The 16742-nt window shown below is 39.1% G+C and overlaps 2 protein-coding genes across 2 annotated transcripts in view; one reads left to right on the plus strand and one right to left on the minus strand.

Moving 5' to 3' along the window:
* Window positions 1-12836, minus strand: part of LOC121525155 (cGMP-dependent protein kinase 1-like) — a 53637-nt gene extending 40801 nt beyond the window's left edge. The window contains exons 1-5 of the mRNA XM_041810992.1: window positions 12580-12836; window positions 10455-10658; window positions 6754-6889; window positions 3345-3411; window positions 3164-3263 (exon numbers count right to left, since the gene is read on the minus strand). Of these exons, the coding sequence (XP_041666926.1) occupies window positions 3164-3263; window positions 3345-3411; window positions 6754-6889; window positions 10455-10658; window position 12580 (508 nt within the window). The 5' untranslated portion in view covers window positions 12581-12836. The remainder of the gene's footprint in view (window positions 1-3163; window positions 3264-3344; window positions 3412-6753; window positions 6890-10454; window positions 10659-12579) is intronic.
* A 1170-nt stretch (window positions 12837-14006) lies between these two features.
* On the plus strand, window positions 14007-16474 carry LOC121524859 (EKC/KEOPS complex subunit Lage3). The gene is made up of 3 exons (XM_041810391.1): window positions 14007-14101; window positions 15964-16092; window positions 16184-16474. Exons 1-3 carry the CDS (start codon window positions 14052-14054, stop codon window positions 16290-16292), a joined length of 288 nt encoding a protein of 95 aa, XP_041666325.1. The 5' UTR covers window positions 14007-14051; the 3' UTR covers window positions 16293-16474.
* Window positions 16475-16742: the final 268 nt, after the last annotated feature.

The following is a 16742-nucleotide window of genomic DNA, read 5'->3' on the forward strand; positions in this document are numbered from 1 at the left end:
AGAAGTGTCAAAAATAGTCAAACACTGTGAGAAAAGTGGCAAAAATGGACAGAAAGTGGCAAAAAAATGAGTGAAAAATGACTGAAGTGGGCAAAAATCAGAAAAAAAGGGTGGGAAAAATGGGCAAAAAGTGGCATTAAATTACAAAATGCAGCTTAAACGGGCAAGAAGTGGCAAAAATAGGCGAGAAGTGGCAGTTAAAGTAAGTTAAAGGTGGCACAAGTGGTCAAAATACAGAAAACATCGGGAGAAAAGTGGCAAATGTGTGTGGGAAGTGACAAAATAATGAGTTACAGGTGGTAAAAATGGTCAGAAAGTGGAAAAAAAATGAGTGAAAAATGGCTAGAGTGGGCAAAAATCTGAAAAAAAGGTGGCAAAAATGAGTGAAAGGTGCCTTAGACAGGCAAAAATCAGCAAAAAAGTGGGGACATGGGCAAAAAGCATAAAAGAGTGGCAAAATGGGGAACAAGTGGCATTGAATTACAAAAGACAGCTTAAATGGGTGAAAAGTGGCAAAAAAGCAAAAAAGGAGCAAAAAATGTCAAAAAGCAGAATAAAAATGTCAAAAAGAAGTAGAAAAATGTCAAAAAGAAGTGGAAAAAGGGGCTAAAAGCAGTAAAAGTAGAAGTATCAAAAATTGCAAATAATGTAAATGTAAATATACAGACAAAGACTAGAGGTTGAAGATTAAAGCCTGCTGTGTTAGTGTGTGAATCAAACTGATTAATGTGACTTGCAGTGGATAATTCCTAAGGTAAAATGTTCCATAAAAGAGCCACAAATGATCACAGAAGTATTCTGAAGAGCTGGGTGTTGAGTATCTCTGCTCTACAGAATGAATGGGCACAGATTTGATGGGTTTTCAGGTCCTTTTTAACAGTGAAACGTGCCTCCTCCACTGTTGTCTCCACGTTTTTATCTCCGTCACGTCCCATCTCTGCCTCGTGCCTCTGTTCTCTGGATGTTTCACCATCTCTTGCTCTGATAAATCCATCCACATCGGTCTGATTGAACACTTCACCTTGGATTACTTTTGTCTCAATGAGCAGAATGACAGCTTTTCTCTGCTCCCAGCTCTGTATCTTTGAAATATGGAGCACAAAAGAAACATTATGAAGTACCCAGCTTTATTTTCTCTCAGCAAATGCTGAGTTAAACGTAGGAAATATTCACAGACAGGGTGTAGTTGTCTGGCCTTAGACCACCAAAGACAGGCCCGTTAGGTTAACTGGTGACTCTAAATTGCCCGGAGGTGTGAGCTGCTTCCTGCCCAGTGACCCCAGCGGGATAAGCAGTGTAGAAATGGATGGATGTTCATTCTCCATAATAAACCTGATTTCTGGCCAGGTTGATGCATTGTTTGTTTCCAACTATAATTACCTTGGCTTGGTAGAAAAATCCAATTCTGGTGCTCAGGGATTTTATGAGTGAAGCACTTCCTCTCTGATTCACAGCCTGAGTCAAATTCCTGTTCTCGCTACGTAAGAGTTTTTGTTTGATGCTCCTGAACATTCCCACTCTACTAAAGATGTTTAACAAATATTTTAGACCAGTGTACTCAACGTGTGGCTCTGGAGCCACATGAGCCTCTTTTATGTCTTAATTTGAAAGATCATTCCCACAGAAAACCGTAGAAAGGGAAACTTTGACCTCAGAAATTAATCACATTAATCAGTTTGTTACCCAGATTAACACAGAGGCCTTTTATCGTCAAACTTAATTGTCCCATTTATTCTATTTTGCCGTATTTATTCACCCAATTAAGCTACCTTTGCCCTTAAATATCACTTTTGTTTCCTCTTTTCTTTGCCTATTTTTGCCTCTTTATGACAATTTTTTTCCATTTTTGCTACTTTTCACCATTTTTTGCCCATTTAAGCAATCTTTTGCCATTAAATACCACTTGTTTCCTTTATTTTTGTCCATTTTTGCCACTTCTTTATGACAATTTTATCCCATTTCCACCCTTTTCACTATTTTTCACCATTTTTTGGCCCATTTAGACTAATTTCTACCCTTAAATACCACTTGTTTCCTCTTTTCTGGCCCATTTTGAAACTTCTTTTTTCCTTTTTCTCCCATTTTTGCCCCTTTTCACCTTTTTTTTTTTTTTTTACTTTTTTTGCCCATTCAAGCTACATTTGCAATTAAATACCACTTGTTTCTTGATTTAGGATTTTTTTAAAGGATTCTGTACTATTGGGAGATAGGGCTAATGGCAGAGGTCTGTGCTCTCTGAGTGCTTTTCTAGTTTCATCAGTTTTTGCCCATTTAAGCTACCTTTTGCCATTAAATACCACTTGTTTCTTCTTTTTTGCCTATCTTGCCACTTCTTTATGATACTTTTTTCCCATTTTGCCCCTTTTCACCATTTTTTCCTCTGTTTTTGCACATTTAAGCTACCTTTTGCCATGAAATTCCACTCTTTTCCTATTTCTTTGCCTTATTTTGCCACTCTTGACTGCGTTTTGCCTATTTTTGTCAATTTCTCTGATTTTTTGCCACATTTTTGCCACTTTTGGACCATATTTGCCACCTTTAACTTATTTTTTTCCCCACTTAGATTATGGGTCTTACAGAGGTATTTTTCAACAGTTGGGCTCTTCGGTTGAGTAACATTGTTTTAGACAGATATCTACACAGAAAAGAAGAATAGTAGCTGTTGGTTATGGACATTCTTTTAACCCACATTAAACCACCAAACCATTTATGCAAAGCTGAAGGAACTTGGACAAAGCTATGTCACTGCTGCTAACAGCTGAGTCTTCAGAGATTTCCTGACTGACATTTCCTTCAAACTCAGAAATCTCCTTACTGAACTGTTGCTGTTTTTAACCACAAATCTGGTCAGACTTTCTGCAGAACGACACAGAAATTCTCATTAAACTGAGAGGATGTTAGGGAATATTCTAAAACATTGAGCACCGATGAGCCACTGGTTTTTATCTCCACCCTTCCTTGGCCATGATGAATGAGTCAAACTCCATTTAGCACCGACATAACTGCAGATGTTGCCATCAGAGAGTTAGATTCTGACCTCGTCCACATTTCCACATCATGTCCTGCCTCCTTAAACTCTGGTAGATTTCAGGGTCTCCTTGCCTGGGATGTTCTTGAAATCTTTAGCGCTGCATTTGAGAAAAGTCTATTATATTGACCTTACCCTCTAGGACGTAGACCATGGAGCCATCATCTCCCTCCTGGATGACGCAGCAGCCTTTGGACAGACACGTGGGATGCATACAGTCCATGATGGTGAGGATCTGCAGACATGAACACACCAGATTAAAATCACACCAGTGGGACAAAGACAAAGCTCTCTGTGTGCTCTTGTGTGCTCATACCTGCCCGTGCTCCAGGTGTTTCATGAAGTCGTTGTCCATTAAAGCTCTTTGGATCAGCTCTCTGGACCTGCAGAAACACAAAGACTAGTGCATGTAATTCCACATCTGGGAATATGGGAATATTATTGTTGCAGAACTACATGTAAATGCATAAATAGATCTGTAAATGTGGACACAGATAGAACTTTTCTCTTGTTTTAAAGGATGATTCTGAACTAGTAGGTGTTTACAGCCTGCTGACATCGATTTTAGGGAGCTACAGTATGTGGGGATCAGTCAAGGCCTCTGGTTAGGATGAACCCCTTAGGGCCCCGTGGATAGGAGGAGAGAAAGATACAGAGGGGGGAAGAGGGGGTTGGAGGAAAAAAAGAACAAAAGGGAGGAGACGGTCAGGTCTGAATTTATGGGAGCGCTGGAGGAGGTGTGGTTTCAGATCATGGAACTGATTTTTATATTTGACCTTTGTGGAAAAGTCATTGCCCCCTCTCATTAAATCATGAATTAACTGTGAATAACCACATTCAAGAACAGAAGAGAAACAAAGTCACTGACATCTACCAGTGAGGATTACAAAGGTATTTCCAAGACTTTTGGACTCTGAGAGCCATTAGCCACAAATGGGGAAAACTTGGAAGAGTGGTGAACCTTCCCAGGAGTAGCAAGATGACTCCAATGCCCCGTTTACATGACAACATATTCGAGTGAAAACGCAAAAGTGTTGGAGTGATTTGGCTGTCTGTTTACACGGCAACGGCGTTTTGGTGCCTGAAAACTAAACTTTTTGGAAACGGAGTCCAGAGTGGAAGTTTTTCAAAACGCCCCCATCTCTGTCTCTTTGTAAACAGGGAAAACGGCACTTTCTGAAAACAAACATGCGGACTGCGGCCGCAGTAAATATCCATGCATGAGCAGGCTTATAATGCATGTGCGGATGGGAAGCCCAAAACAAAGATGGCTGACACCAGTGTACTGTTCATGCTCCTCACTCTTTTGAATTTAACTGTACTTCTCAAACAAAGTGTTGATTTACCCCATCATCACTTGGATCAGCGGAGATGTATTTCGTGCCTGGTTTTATTTGGTGCAGGCATGAAAATTACACCGCCATCTACTGGTCTGGCATGTATACTACATCGTTTTTGGTGTTTCCCACAGTCTCGTGTGAACGGAGATCATTTTGAAATCATTGCCGTCTGAACGTGGAACTTTTTGGAAACAAAAATGGAAAATGAAGCAAAATGTTGTCGTATAAACGGGGCACAAGAGTGCATGGATGACTCACCCAGGAGGGCCCAAAAGAACCCAGAACAGGCCTCACTGACTCAGTTAAGGTCAGAGTTCATGACTCAACAATAAGAAAGAGACTGGGTAACAATTAACCTTGCAAAGCAGATGGATACACCCATTTCCTTTTTTTTCGCTGGTGAATCCATCTTGTTAAGCTCCCATCTGAACTGTGTGGGCCCGGTTGGAAAGTGACAGGACCAATCAGCGACGAGGGGCAGTACTTTCAGGCGCAGCAGAGTCGTGACGTAAACAAGCAGCAGTAAGAGGCCGGTGCAGTTATGGTGGAAGAGATCAGCATGGATGCTGCTAAAGCGCCAGTTTTATCAGAACTTGACGACATTTCTTCGTTAAAAGAAGAACAAAGAACAGCAGTGAGTTGTTTTCTATTCAAAAACGACAAAAGTCGAGTACTGACATGTCTATAGTCACCATGTTTCGCATTGTTCTTCAGTAGCTGTGCACACACAGCTCGATAGCGGCTACATAATGTGTTTTGTTGCTCTGATTGGCCCGTAGAGATGTGACAGACAGAACATTCACCCAATCACATCTAAGTGTTTTTCAAATCCTCTTCCTTTTCTCAAATGTTTCCTATTGATGCTTTCCCAGATGGATGTGTGAAACAAATCCATCTGGCGTGTCAGGTTAGGTAACAATGGCATCATGGGAGAGTTCTACAGCCAAACCACTGCTGACCAAAGAACAAAAAAGCTTATCTCACATTTGACTAAAAACATCCTGATGATCTCCGGGTGGGGAGAGTGTCTTTGCCCCAAGTGAAAGAGTTCAAGTATCTCGGGGTCTTGCTCACGAGTGAGGGTAGAAGTGCCCACGAGATCAACAAGCACATCAGTGCAGCATCTGCAGTATTGCAGATGTTGTACCGTACTGTTGTGGTGAAGAAAGAGCTGAGTCAAAGGCGAAGCTCTCGATGCACCGGTTTATCTATGTTCCTACCCTCACCTACGGTCACGAGCTGTGGGTAGTGAACGAAAGAGTGAGATCACGGATACAGGCGGCCGAAATGAGTGTCCTCCGCAGGGTGTCTGGGCTCTCCCTTGTCAGACAAGCAGAAGAAGATGGATGGATGGACTAGAAAATCCTGAAGGAGAAAGTCGTACCATCAGTTCATGACCTCAAGCTCAAGAGCACGTGGGTTAGGGAGCACGACAATGATCCCAAACACACCAGCAAGTCCATCTCTGAATGGACTAAAAAGACTAAATGAAGGTTCTGGAGTGGCCTAGTGAAAGTCTGGGCTTAAACCTGGATTTAGATGTTATTCTGGGTTCATTTGGGACCTCCTGGATAAGTCATCCATGCGTTCTTGGAGTCATTCTGGTAGGCAGGCAACTCTTTGGAAGGTTCACAACCCTCCCAAGTTTTCTCCATTTGTGGATAATGGCTCTCACCATTGTCACCAGTAAGGCTACCTCTAAATTGCTTGAAGAAACAAAGGTTTTGGAGCAGCCCTGTCTGTGACATGAACTTAAACAGTCCGTTCATGCTGGAAAACCCTCCAATGTGGCTGAATTAAAACAAATTTGCAAAGAAGAATGGGACAACATTCCTCCACAGAGATGTGAAAGACTACCAGTAATCACAAATGCTTTCTTGCAGTGTCAAGGAATAACCAGTTTTAGGTTTAGGGGTAATGACTTCTCCACATAGGTCCAGGAAGGTTTGGATGGATTTTTCCTTCATAAATAAAATTATTATTTAAAAACAGACTTTTGCATTTACTCGGGTTATCTTTGTCTGATATCAAAATTTGTTTGATGATGTGAAACATGACAAATATGCAAAAAAATAACAGCACCCCATCTGTAAAAATTATGCATGTGAAGAGAGCGGTGAAACACTATTTAATAATTCCGTGTGTTAGGACTGACTGCTAAAGTTGGTTTTCTCTGCAATATTTCTGCAAATGTTTCATGTCAGAACTAAGAGCAAATACATTTATAAGACGTTTCGAGGAGAAATTTGTAAATGCACACATTAAATTGGCAATTTAATGTGTGCATTTACAAGTTTCTCCTTTAAATCATGGACGTATTCATGCATTTGACAGTATTCTTCAGGAATAATGTCTTCATATGTGAACCAGTGTGTGTTTGCTCACTCTTTGCTCTTGCAGTAGCTGGTGAGTGTGATGTCGGTGAGCTGTGAGGGGTCGAGCGCTGTGGGCTCTGCAGAGATGGCCTGTCTCTTTGTGCGCTGAGGTTCATCGGGAGCTGCTGGAGGCTGAACTGCTGCGCCTGAGAAGACACCGACACGGAGATCAGCACGCTCTCTGGGGTCCAACTAACAACAACAACAACAACTAAAAACTCTCTGGGGTCCAACTAACAACAACAACTAACAACAACAACAACAACAACAACTAACAACAACAACTAAAAACTCTCTGGGGTCCAACTAACAACAACAACTAACAACAACAACAACAACTAAAAACTCTCTGGGGTCCAACTTACAACAACAACTAACAACAACAACAACAACAACAACTAACAACAACAACTAAAAACTCTCTGGGGTCCAACTAACAACAACAACTAACAACAACAACAACAACTAAAAACTCTCTGGGGTCCAACTAACAACAACAACTAACAACAACAACAACAACAACTAACAACAACAACAACAACTAAAAACTCTCTGGGGTCCAACTAACAACAACAGCTAACAACAACAACAACAACAACAACAACAACTAAAAACTCTCTGGGGTCCAACTAACAACAACAACTAACAACAACAACAACAACTAAAAACTCTCTGGGGTCCAACTAACAACAACAACTAACAACAACAACAACAACTAAAAACTCTCTGGGGTCCAACTAACAACAACAACTAACAACAACAACAACAACTAAAAACTCTCTGGGGTCCAACTAACAACAACTAACAACAACAACAACAACGACAACTAAAAACTCTCTGGGGTCCAACTAACAACAACAACTAACAACAACAACAACAACTAAAAACTCTCTGGGGTCCAACTAACAACAACAACTAACAACAACAACAACAACAACTAACAACAACATCAACAACTAAAAACTCTCTGGGGTCCAACTAACAACAACAACTAACAACAACAACAACAACAACAACTAACAACAACAACTAAAAACTCTCTGGGGTCCAACTAACAACAACAACTAACAACAACAACAACAACTAAAAACTCTCTGGGGTCCAACTAACAACAACAACTAACAACAACAACAACAACTAACAACAACGACAACTAAAAACTCTCTGGGGTCCAACTAACACCAACAACTAATAACAACAACAACAACTAATAACTCTCTGGGGTCCAACTAACAACAACAACTAATAACAACAACAACAACAACAACAACTAAAAACTCTCTGGGGTCCAACTAACAACAACAACAACAACAACAACAACTAAAAACTCTCTGGGGTCCAACTAACAACAACAACTAACAACAACAACAACAACTAAAAACTCTCTGGGGTCCAACTTACAACAACAACTAACAACAACAACAACAACAACAACTAAAAACTCTCTGGGGTCCAACTTACAACAACAACTTACAACAACAACTAACAACAACAACAACAACAACAACTAACAACAACAACAACAACTAAAAACTCTCTGGGGTCCAACTTACAACAACAACTTACAACAACAACTAACAACAACAACAACAACAACAACTAACAACAACAACTAAAAACTCTCTGGGGTCCAACTAATAACAACAACAACAACAACAACAACTAAAAACTCTCTGGGGTCCAACTAACAACAACAACTAACAACAACAACAACAACAACGACAACTAAAAACTCTCTGGGGTCCAACTAACAACAACAACTAACAACAACAACAACAACAACTAACAACAACAACAACTAACAACAACAACAACAACTAACAACTCTCTGGGGTCCAACTAACAACAACAACAACAACTAAAAACTCTCTGGGGTCCAACTAACAATAACAACTAACAACAACAACAACAACAACAACTAAAAACTCTCTGGGGTCCAACTAACAACAACAACAACAACTAAAAACTCTCTGGGGTCCAACTAACAACAACAACAACAACTAAATACTCACTGGGGTCAGACTTACAACAACAACTAAAAACTCTCTGGGGTCAGACTAACAACAACAACAACAACTAAAAACTCACTGGGGTCAGACTAACAGGTTCAAAAGTTTGAAAAATGCTCTAGACCAGTGATACTCAACGTGTGGCTCTTTTGTGATTATTTGTGGCTCTTTTAAGCCTTAATGTTAAATATTATTCCTCCAGAAAACCAGGGAAACTTCGTTGCCTTTCTTTCACCATTTTTTGCCACTTTTCACCCATTTAAGCTACCTTTTGTCATTGAAAATGACTTTTTTCCTAGTTTTTGCCCATTTTAGCCACTTCTTATTGCCACTTTTATCTCATTGTTGCTCCTTTTCACCAATTTTTGCCACTTTTCACCCATTTAAGCTATCTTTTGCCATTAAATAACACTTTTTTCCTACTTTTTTACCCATTTTGACAATTTTTGCAACATTTTACCCATTTTTTGCCACTATTATCCCATGTTTGCCCCTTTTCACCCATTTAACCTACCTTTCCTTTTTAAATACCACTGTTTTCCTAGTTTTTGCCCATTTTTGTCACTTGTTGTTGTTACTTTTATCTCATTTTTGCTCCTTTTCATCCATTTAACCTACTGTTTGCCATTAAATACCACTTTTTCCTTACTTTTTTACCCATTTTGAATATTTTTTGCAAAATTGTACCCATGTTTTTGCCATTACTATCCCATGTTTGCCTCTTTTCAACATTTTTTCTCCTAATTTTCAACCATTTAACCTACTTTTAGTCATTAAATACCACTTTTTCCCTAGTTTTTGCCCATTTTAGCCACCTCTTGTTGCCACTTTTATCTCATTGTTGCCACTTTTCACCCATTTAAGCTACCTTCTGCCATTAATTAAAACTTTTTTCCAACTTTTTTTTTTTTTACCAATTTTGACAATTTTTTTGCAAGTTTTTACCCATTTATTGCCACTTTTATCTAATTTTTGCCCCTTTTCACCCATTTAACCTACCTTTTGCCATTTAATAACACTTTTTTCCTACTTTTTTACCCATTTTGACAATTTTTGCAACATTTTACCCATTTTTTGCCACTATTATCCCATTTTTGCCCCTTTTCAACATTTTTTCTCTCAATTTTCACCCTTTTAACCTACTTTTTGTCATTAAATACCACCTTTTCCTAGTTTTTGCCCATTTTAGCCACTTCTTTTTACCACTATATCCCACTTTTGCCTCATTTTTACCACTTACACCCATTTCAGCTACCTTTTGCTACCAAATACAACTTGTTTCCTATTTTTTTGCCCATTTTAGTAACTTTTACCTCATTTTTTGCCACATTTGGACCATTTTAAGTCACCTTTAACTCATTTTTTGTCACTTCTCACCCATTTTTTGCTTCTTTCTGACCCCTTTCTACTTTCCTCCCCCATTCTCATCCCTTTTCACCCATTTTTGTTGCTTTTTGACCATTTTTGCCACCTTTAACTTATTGTTACTGTATTTCAAGCAGCTTTTGCTTCACCACTTAGATTGTGGCCCTTGCCAAGGCTCTTTGGTTGAGCAGGGTTGAGTCACACTGCTCCAGAAGATTGCTTTCAGCAGCAGACACAGTGTGCTGCGATAAGAAGCATTGCATGCCATCTTGCTAAAGTGAGAGCTACAACAGCGTGCCAGCTTTAACGCCTGGGTATGTGTGCTGCACTGACACACCTGTGGGGGGCATCTCCACGGTGGGTTTGGCAGCCTGCGTGGAGGCGTTGCGGTGTCGGTCCAGCTCCACCTGCAGCTGTCGGATCAGGTCGTCTTTGGTGTCCAGCTCCAGCTCCAGCTCGTCGATCAGAGAGTCTCTCTGACGGAGCTCCTCAATCTTCAGCTGCAGAGCGAGCTGCAGGTCCCTCAGGGTCCCTTTAGACACTGACACGGACAAATACACAAAGTTGACAAGTTTTTTTATTCAGCATTATAAGAGAATACGCTCAGTTTTCCTTTCCATCCATCCAGTTCCTTTCCTTTACCTGGGATTGGGTCAGAGTAAGTCAACTCAGACATCCCTAAACCCAGCAACATTTTTTCAGCTCCTCCTGGGGGATTCTGGGGCATTTCTAAACCAGAAGGGATCTATAACCCCCCCCCGAGGTCTGGGTCCACTGTGAAGTCTCCTCTCAGCTGGACATCCCAAGAAAAGCTCCACAGGGAGGACCAGGATCCATCCTGATCAGATGCTGAACCACCTAAACTGACTCTTCTGGATGTGAAGGAGCGGTGGCTCTACACTGAGCTCTCACCGGATTTAGTATTTCCATTTCTTGCTCATGTTTTGTTTCTTCAGCGGTAATTTTGTTGATTTGTAATCATGCTGTATTTAAACTTCTTTGTTGAAAGATGTTTTTGGGGCTTTTATTCTGATAGGATGGTGAAGAGAAACTGGGGAGATAAATGGTGCAATTTTACATAATGACTACTTTTACTCCAAGCAAACTTCATGCACTTTGCTGCCAAACATCATTTTAAGGAAATCCTTTCTTTATTCATAAAGTTTTATTTCATATAAATAAATCATAAGGAGCTGGAAATTTACAGGAAGCATCACACTGTGATAAAAAACTCTCTTGTGCTTTATTTTGTGCATCTTCTTGCTGTCTCTTCACAACATTTGAAGCAAATTCTGCTGCAACAAAACATCACCTAGAGAAACCTCAGCCTTTTGATTAGTTAAAGCAGGGGTTCTCAACCTTGGGGTCGGGACTCCCTTGGGGTCATGAGACACTGAGATGGGGTCTCCAGATGCATTAAAAAAATAAGAATATTGTTTAAATTACACTGTTGCCACTTTACACCAATTTTACCAAATTTTAATCCTTTTTCATCACTTTTTTAACAACAAATTTGCCAATTTTAGCACATTGTAGCCTCGTTTCACCCATTTAAGCTACCTTTTGTCATTAAATACCACTTCGTCCTAGTTTTAACCCATTTTGACCATTTTTTGCAACATTTTACCCAATTTTTGCCACTTTCACCACATTTTTGCCCCTTTTCAACATTTTTTGCCACTTTTCACCCATTTAAGCTACCCTTTTAATTAAACACCACCTTTTTACTTCTTTTTTTACCCATTCTGACAATTTTTGTCACCTTTAAACCAATTCTTGCCACTTTCTGTCTATTGTTGCCTCATTTTATCCCATTTTTGCCAGTTTACATCATTTTTTTTTATCCCAGTCCACCTACTTTCCCACAATTTTTTGCACTTTAAAGCCATTCAGCCACTTTTTAATCCACTTGTACTACTTTTTGTACCCATTCTTGCCAATTTAATCAATTTTTTTTTTTTTTTTTTGGCCACTTTACTGTAATTTTTTCCACTTTTAACCCATTTATGTTCTTTAAAAATACAGCTTCAACACCTTTTCCACTATTTTTGCAATTATTCACTAATTTAATCAATTTTTACCCATCTTAAATATGTTTTTAGCAAAAGTTATTTAATTTAAAAAAGGCTACTACACAAATGAATAGAAACAGATATTTTTTTCTTCGATAAGAGTAGTTATTATTCAGGTCAAATATAAAATCTGCACCAGCTGTAGTTTAGATATTGTATTTATCACATATTTATAATATTTATTCCAAGAGTTGTGCATAATCGCTGCTTTTACTGTGCAATTCATGCTCAGTCTTTAAAAGAAGCACCAGTGCACGTGAGGGACTTTCTGCAGAGCTTGTCATGAGGAAAGTCAGTATTTCACATTCATAACGTACACATTAGATCCCCATAGTGCAGTTTTGTGTCTTTCTCTCGAAGCTTTGCAGCTTAAACGAATCCCATACTCACTTTTCACAGTGAAGTCTGACCGCTGAATCGCCGTGGTGATCGGAGGAGTACAGCCGGAGGAGGAGAGCTGCTCCTCGGTAAGTTCCTGCAGCGCCGAGCGGTGAAATCCGGAAGTAATCAAACAACAGAAATGTAGACGTATGTAGACGTAAACAAGCACAGAAGTTATCCTGATTCTTCATTCAGCGATGAAACCAGAGTCTGACGGACCGTCAGAGCTCCAGCAGTTTGACTGAAGCGAGGAAAGCATGCGCACAGCTGAGTTTGACAGCGCCCCTACAAAATAAAAGCACAGACTGAGTTTGAAAGAGCCCCTACAAAATAAAAGCACAGACTGAGTTTGAAAGAGCGACTACAAAATAAAAGCACAGACTGAGTTTGACAGCGCCCCTACAAAATAAAAGCACAGACTGAGTTTGACAGCGCCCCTACAAAATAAAAGTCCAGACTGAGTTTGACAGTGCCCCTACAAAATAAAAGTCCAGACTGATTTTTTCGATGTTAAACAGGGCGGGCTTTTATTATGTAGCAATGTTAGTCAAACACAGGATGGGCTTTTATTTTGTTAAATACTCCTACCAGGCTTATCTTTTTGCTGGTGACCTCAGCTTTGGCTTTATTTTGTAAGGCTGCTGTAAACAAAGCCCGGGCTTTTATTTTGAAGGTGTGCTGTCAAACTCAGACTAGTTTCAACTTTGTGAAATAAAAAATCCTCTATTTTCCTGTTAAATAGCCAGCGCTTTTATTTTGTAGGGGCTCTGTCAAATTCTTTTATTTTGTAGGAGCTCTGTCAAACTCAGTCTATGCTTTTATTTTGTAGGGGAGCTGTCAAACTCAGCTTGGGCTTTTATTTTGTTGTTCAGCTGTCAAACTAAGCCTGATTTTTTATTATGTAGGAGCTCTTTCAAATTCAGTCTATGCTTTTATTTTGTAGGGGCGCTGTCAAACTCAGCTGTGCGCATGTTTTCCTCTCTTCAGTCAAACTGCTGGAGCTCTGACAGTCTATCAGACTCTGGTTTCTTCTCTGAATGAAGGATCCCAGCCCAGCCTGTGTTTGACTTAGATCCCTACATAATAAAAGCCCGGCCTGTGTAGCATTATACCCTAAAAAATCTAAAGCCCAGGCTGAATTTGACAGCACCTAACAAAATAAAAGCCCAAGCTTAGTTAAACATCAAAAAGAGGGCAATGAGATGACTATTTCACAAATTAAAAGCCCTTCCTGCAACCTTTAAAATAAAAGCCCGTGCTGTTTAACAGCAACCCTGTAAATTAAGTCTGATAGCACCCTAAACAACTAGAAACCCAGACTGAGTTTGACTGAATCCTATCAAAATAAAAACCCAGGTTGAATGTGTGCCAACGGAGGGCTGAGCTGTGCCGTTTGCCACCGCTGGGGGCAGCAGCACGCGGTTAGCGCCTCTGCTCTGCTCTAAAACAGAAGAAGAAGAATCTCAGCGTCAACAAGCAAGATGGCGGCGTTGGAGGCAGAAACAAACCCAGAAACAGGCAAACTGGAGTTGTATCCTTTAATAACAGCTTCTAACATTTATCTTTGCTTATTTTAATGTGTTTTATGCTACGTTTTGACTTTAATAAACGGAACATTTCGCTAACAGCTAATAGTTCTGCTGAAATCACGTATCTGACTGACTAATGCTCTCTGGTGCAGACACATGGACAGGAAAAAATGCTGTTTTTAATTTTGCTTTAATGTTTTATTCTGTGTGGTTCGTTTGTTATCATGGCAGGTTTAAGAGTGTCATATTTTTGTTTTCATTTATGTAGAAAAACCGTTTTTAATAATTGCTCTAAATTCAGAAATAAAGATATCTAAAAAGTACGGATATATCCACCGTAGTTCAACAAATATAAATTACCTAAAGTACTTTTATTAGACTGATCCTTTACAGATTTCTGTTCTCATATTTAAATCAGAGGTTAGCCATATTTAAATGCATTTATAGGAGGTTAGGTGATGTTATTTGTACCCACTGGTGGATTTTTAAGTAGCAGTGTGGGGAAACACTTACCTTACGAGACAAGATTTTATTCTGTTTATAATTTTGTTAAATAAATAAATAAATATATGTATGTATATAAGAGTGGAAAATTTGTGTTTTATACAACTGTAAGTCTCAGAAATGTTTAATCCTCTTGTGCTGAATAATCTGAGGGCTTACATTCAAACTGTCCTGTCTGACTGACTCTAACTGAACATTTTATCAGCTCTTTAAATCAGATTATTCATTTTACTGATGTCACATCTTTAATTTTCATCGCATGAATATTTTTTAACCAATACCAGGGCTGGGCAATTAATCACAAATTAGATTAAATCACAATACTGCTGCAATTTTCAAATCACAGAAGGTGTAATATTTTTTTTTAACCTGAAATTTGTGTCAGAATACCAGTTTAAAACCTTTTTTTTTTTTTTTTTTGCAGCAGAGATGTTATGGTTTGCATATCATGCAATCATTTAAGCGGCATATTTTTGGAATAGTGTTAAAAAAACAAACATTTTTTTTTCATTTTTGTATGTTTTCTTGTTAAATATAAGAATTTTATAAAATTATCATTCCCTTTAATTCAACAGTTCATATCAAATTTGCAAAATGAGTCAAAATCATCACAATTACATATTTTTTCAAACTTGTTCATCCCTAGTTTAAGCTAATATTATGTTGGTTATAGTTTAGAATTAATTATTGTTTATTTTTGTTTGAAAACACATGGGATGAGGAATTTAAGAAATAATCGCATACTAAATCGCAATCACAGTGTTGGGTAAAAAACAAAATTATTTTCCCAAATTGTTCAGCCCTAATCAAAACTGATAACCGCCAGATGTGAATCTTAAGTAACAGATTTGATTCAGTTTCGATTCTGGGTTCACAATTAAATGTGGAATCGATTTCCATTTCAGACTGATTCCTGATTCACAGCACATTCCCAATTTCTTATTAAAAGGTGAAAATTTGATGTGGAAAACGTTAATAAAATTAGCCCAAAATAATGCCCCTTTAGCATACTTGTGGTATTTTTTTTGTTCAGTTAGGCTAATTATAAATATGGCATATCTACGGAAGAGGAGTAGGGCCACGGAGGAAAAAAAAAATTGAGACACAAATTTTGTTTTTTACTTTTGAGAAAAAGTCAGAATTCTGACTTTTTTTTTCCTCACAAGTAAAAAAATATTGCGTCTCAAACCTCGTCCCCCCATGGCCCTACTCCTCTTCCATACATATCCCATTTACTTAAATTGCTAAATATTTTAACATGAATAAAATGTTTGGGCTTAAGCAGGAAGTCATTTATCAGAGACTCTGTTTTGAGACCAAACATCAGGAGCTCCCTGAGTCTTTCTTGACCTTCCTGCAGTTCTCTGGATGTTCCCTTCCCGTCCTCTCGAGAGGCGACCATCGCTCTGCGATCGCTGTCTCCGGACCGAGAGCCGAGGCGAGGAGGCATCAGTAAAGATCTCAGAGTGTCCGGCAGCACGCTGTCTGTGTGAGCGAACGTCTCCTCTGAACCTCCTCTGCTTCTGCCTGAGCTCTGTGAACTTCCTGTTGATCCGTTTTCTTCTTCGTGTGTTTTTTAGGAGGTGGAGTGCAGACGAAGCTCGGATCCTCAGAGTGTCTGTGAACTCGTTTCTGGATCATCTGTCGCTGGTGTTGGAGACCATGGAAATGTTTGGTCCGGCTCAGTGAAGAGACCTGGTTCAGGACTGGACTGATCTGGTCTAACTCTGGAGGACAAACAGAAACTCTGAGGATTGGACGTCTGTATGATTGTCCTGTTTTTAAACAGACAATCTAAATTTCTGTCTTACATGGGACTGGGCTTTTTCTGTGGTTTGTTTTTTATTAAAATATTCTGTGTGAAACTAAAAGACTTGTGATATCAGAAATGATTAAGCCTGGCACTCTGAAATATCTAAGGCTATTTTTGTGGCTTTTTTTTGTGGTCTTTACTTTTGATGGGAGCTGAAGAATGGTAAGTGAGCTAGGACAGGTTTTGAAACCGTGTTACCGTTGGGAGTTTCTCTTTAATCCAGTGGAACAGAATATGCCTAGCTTCATAAGAGTATATATGAAGGGTTAATATTAAAGAGAATCACAGCAGGAACAATGCAGGCTTGAGTTTATTCTGTTCCTTAG

Source organism: Cheilinus undulatus, linkage group 17 (genome assembly GCF_018320785.1).
Source record: "Cheilinus undulatus linkage group 17, ASM1832078v1, whole genome shotgun sequence".
NCBI lineage: Eukaryota > Metazoa > Chordata > Actinopteri > Labriformes > Labridae > Cheilinus > Cheilinus undulatus.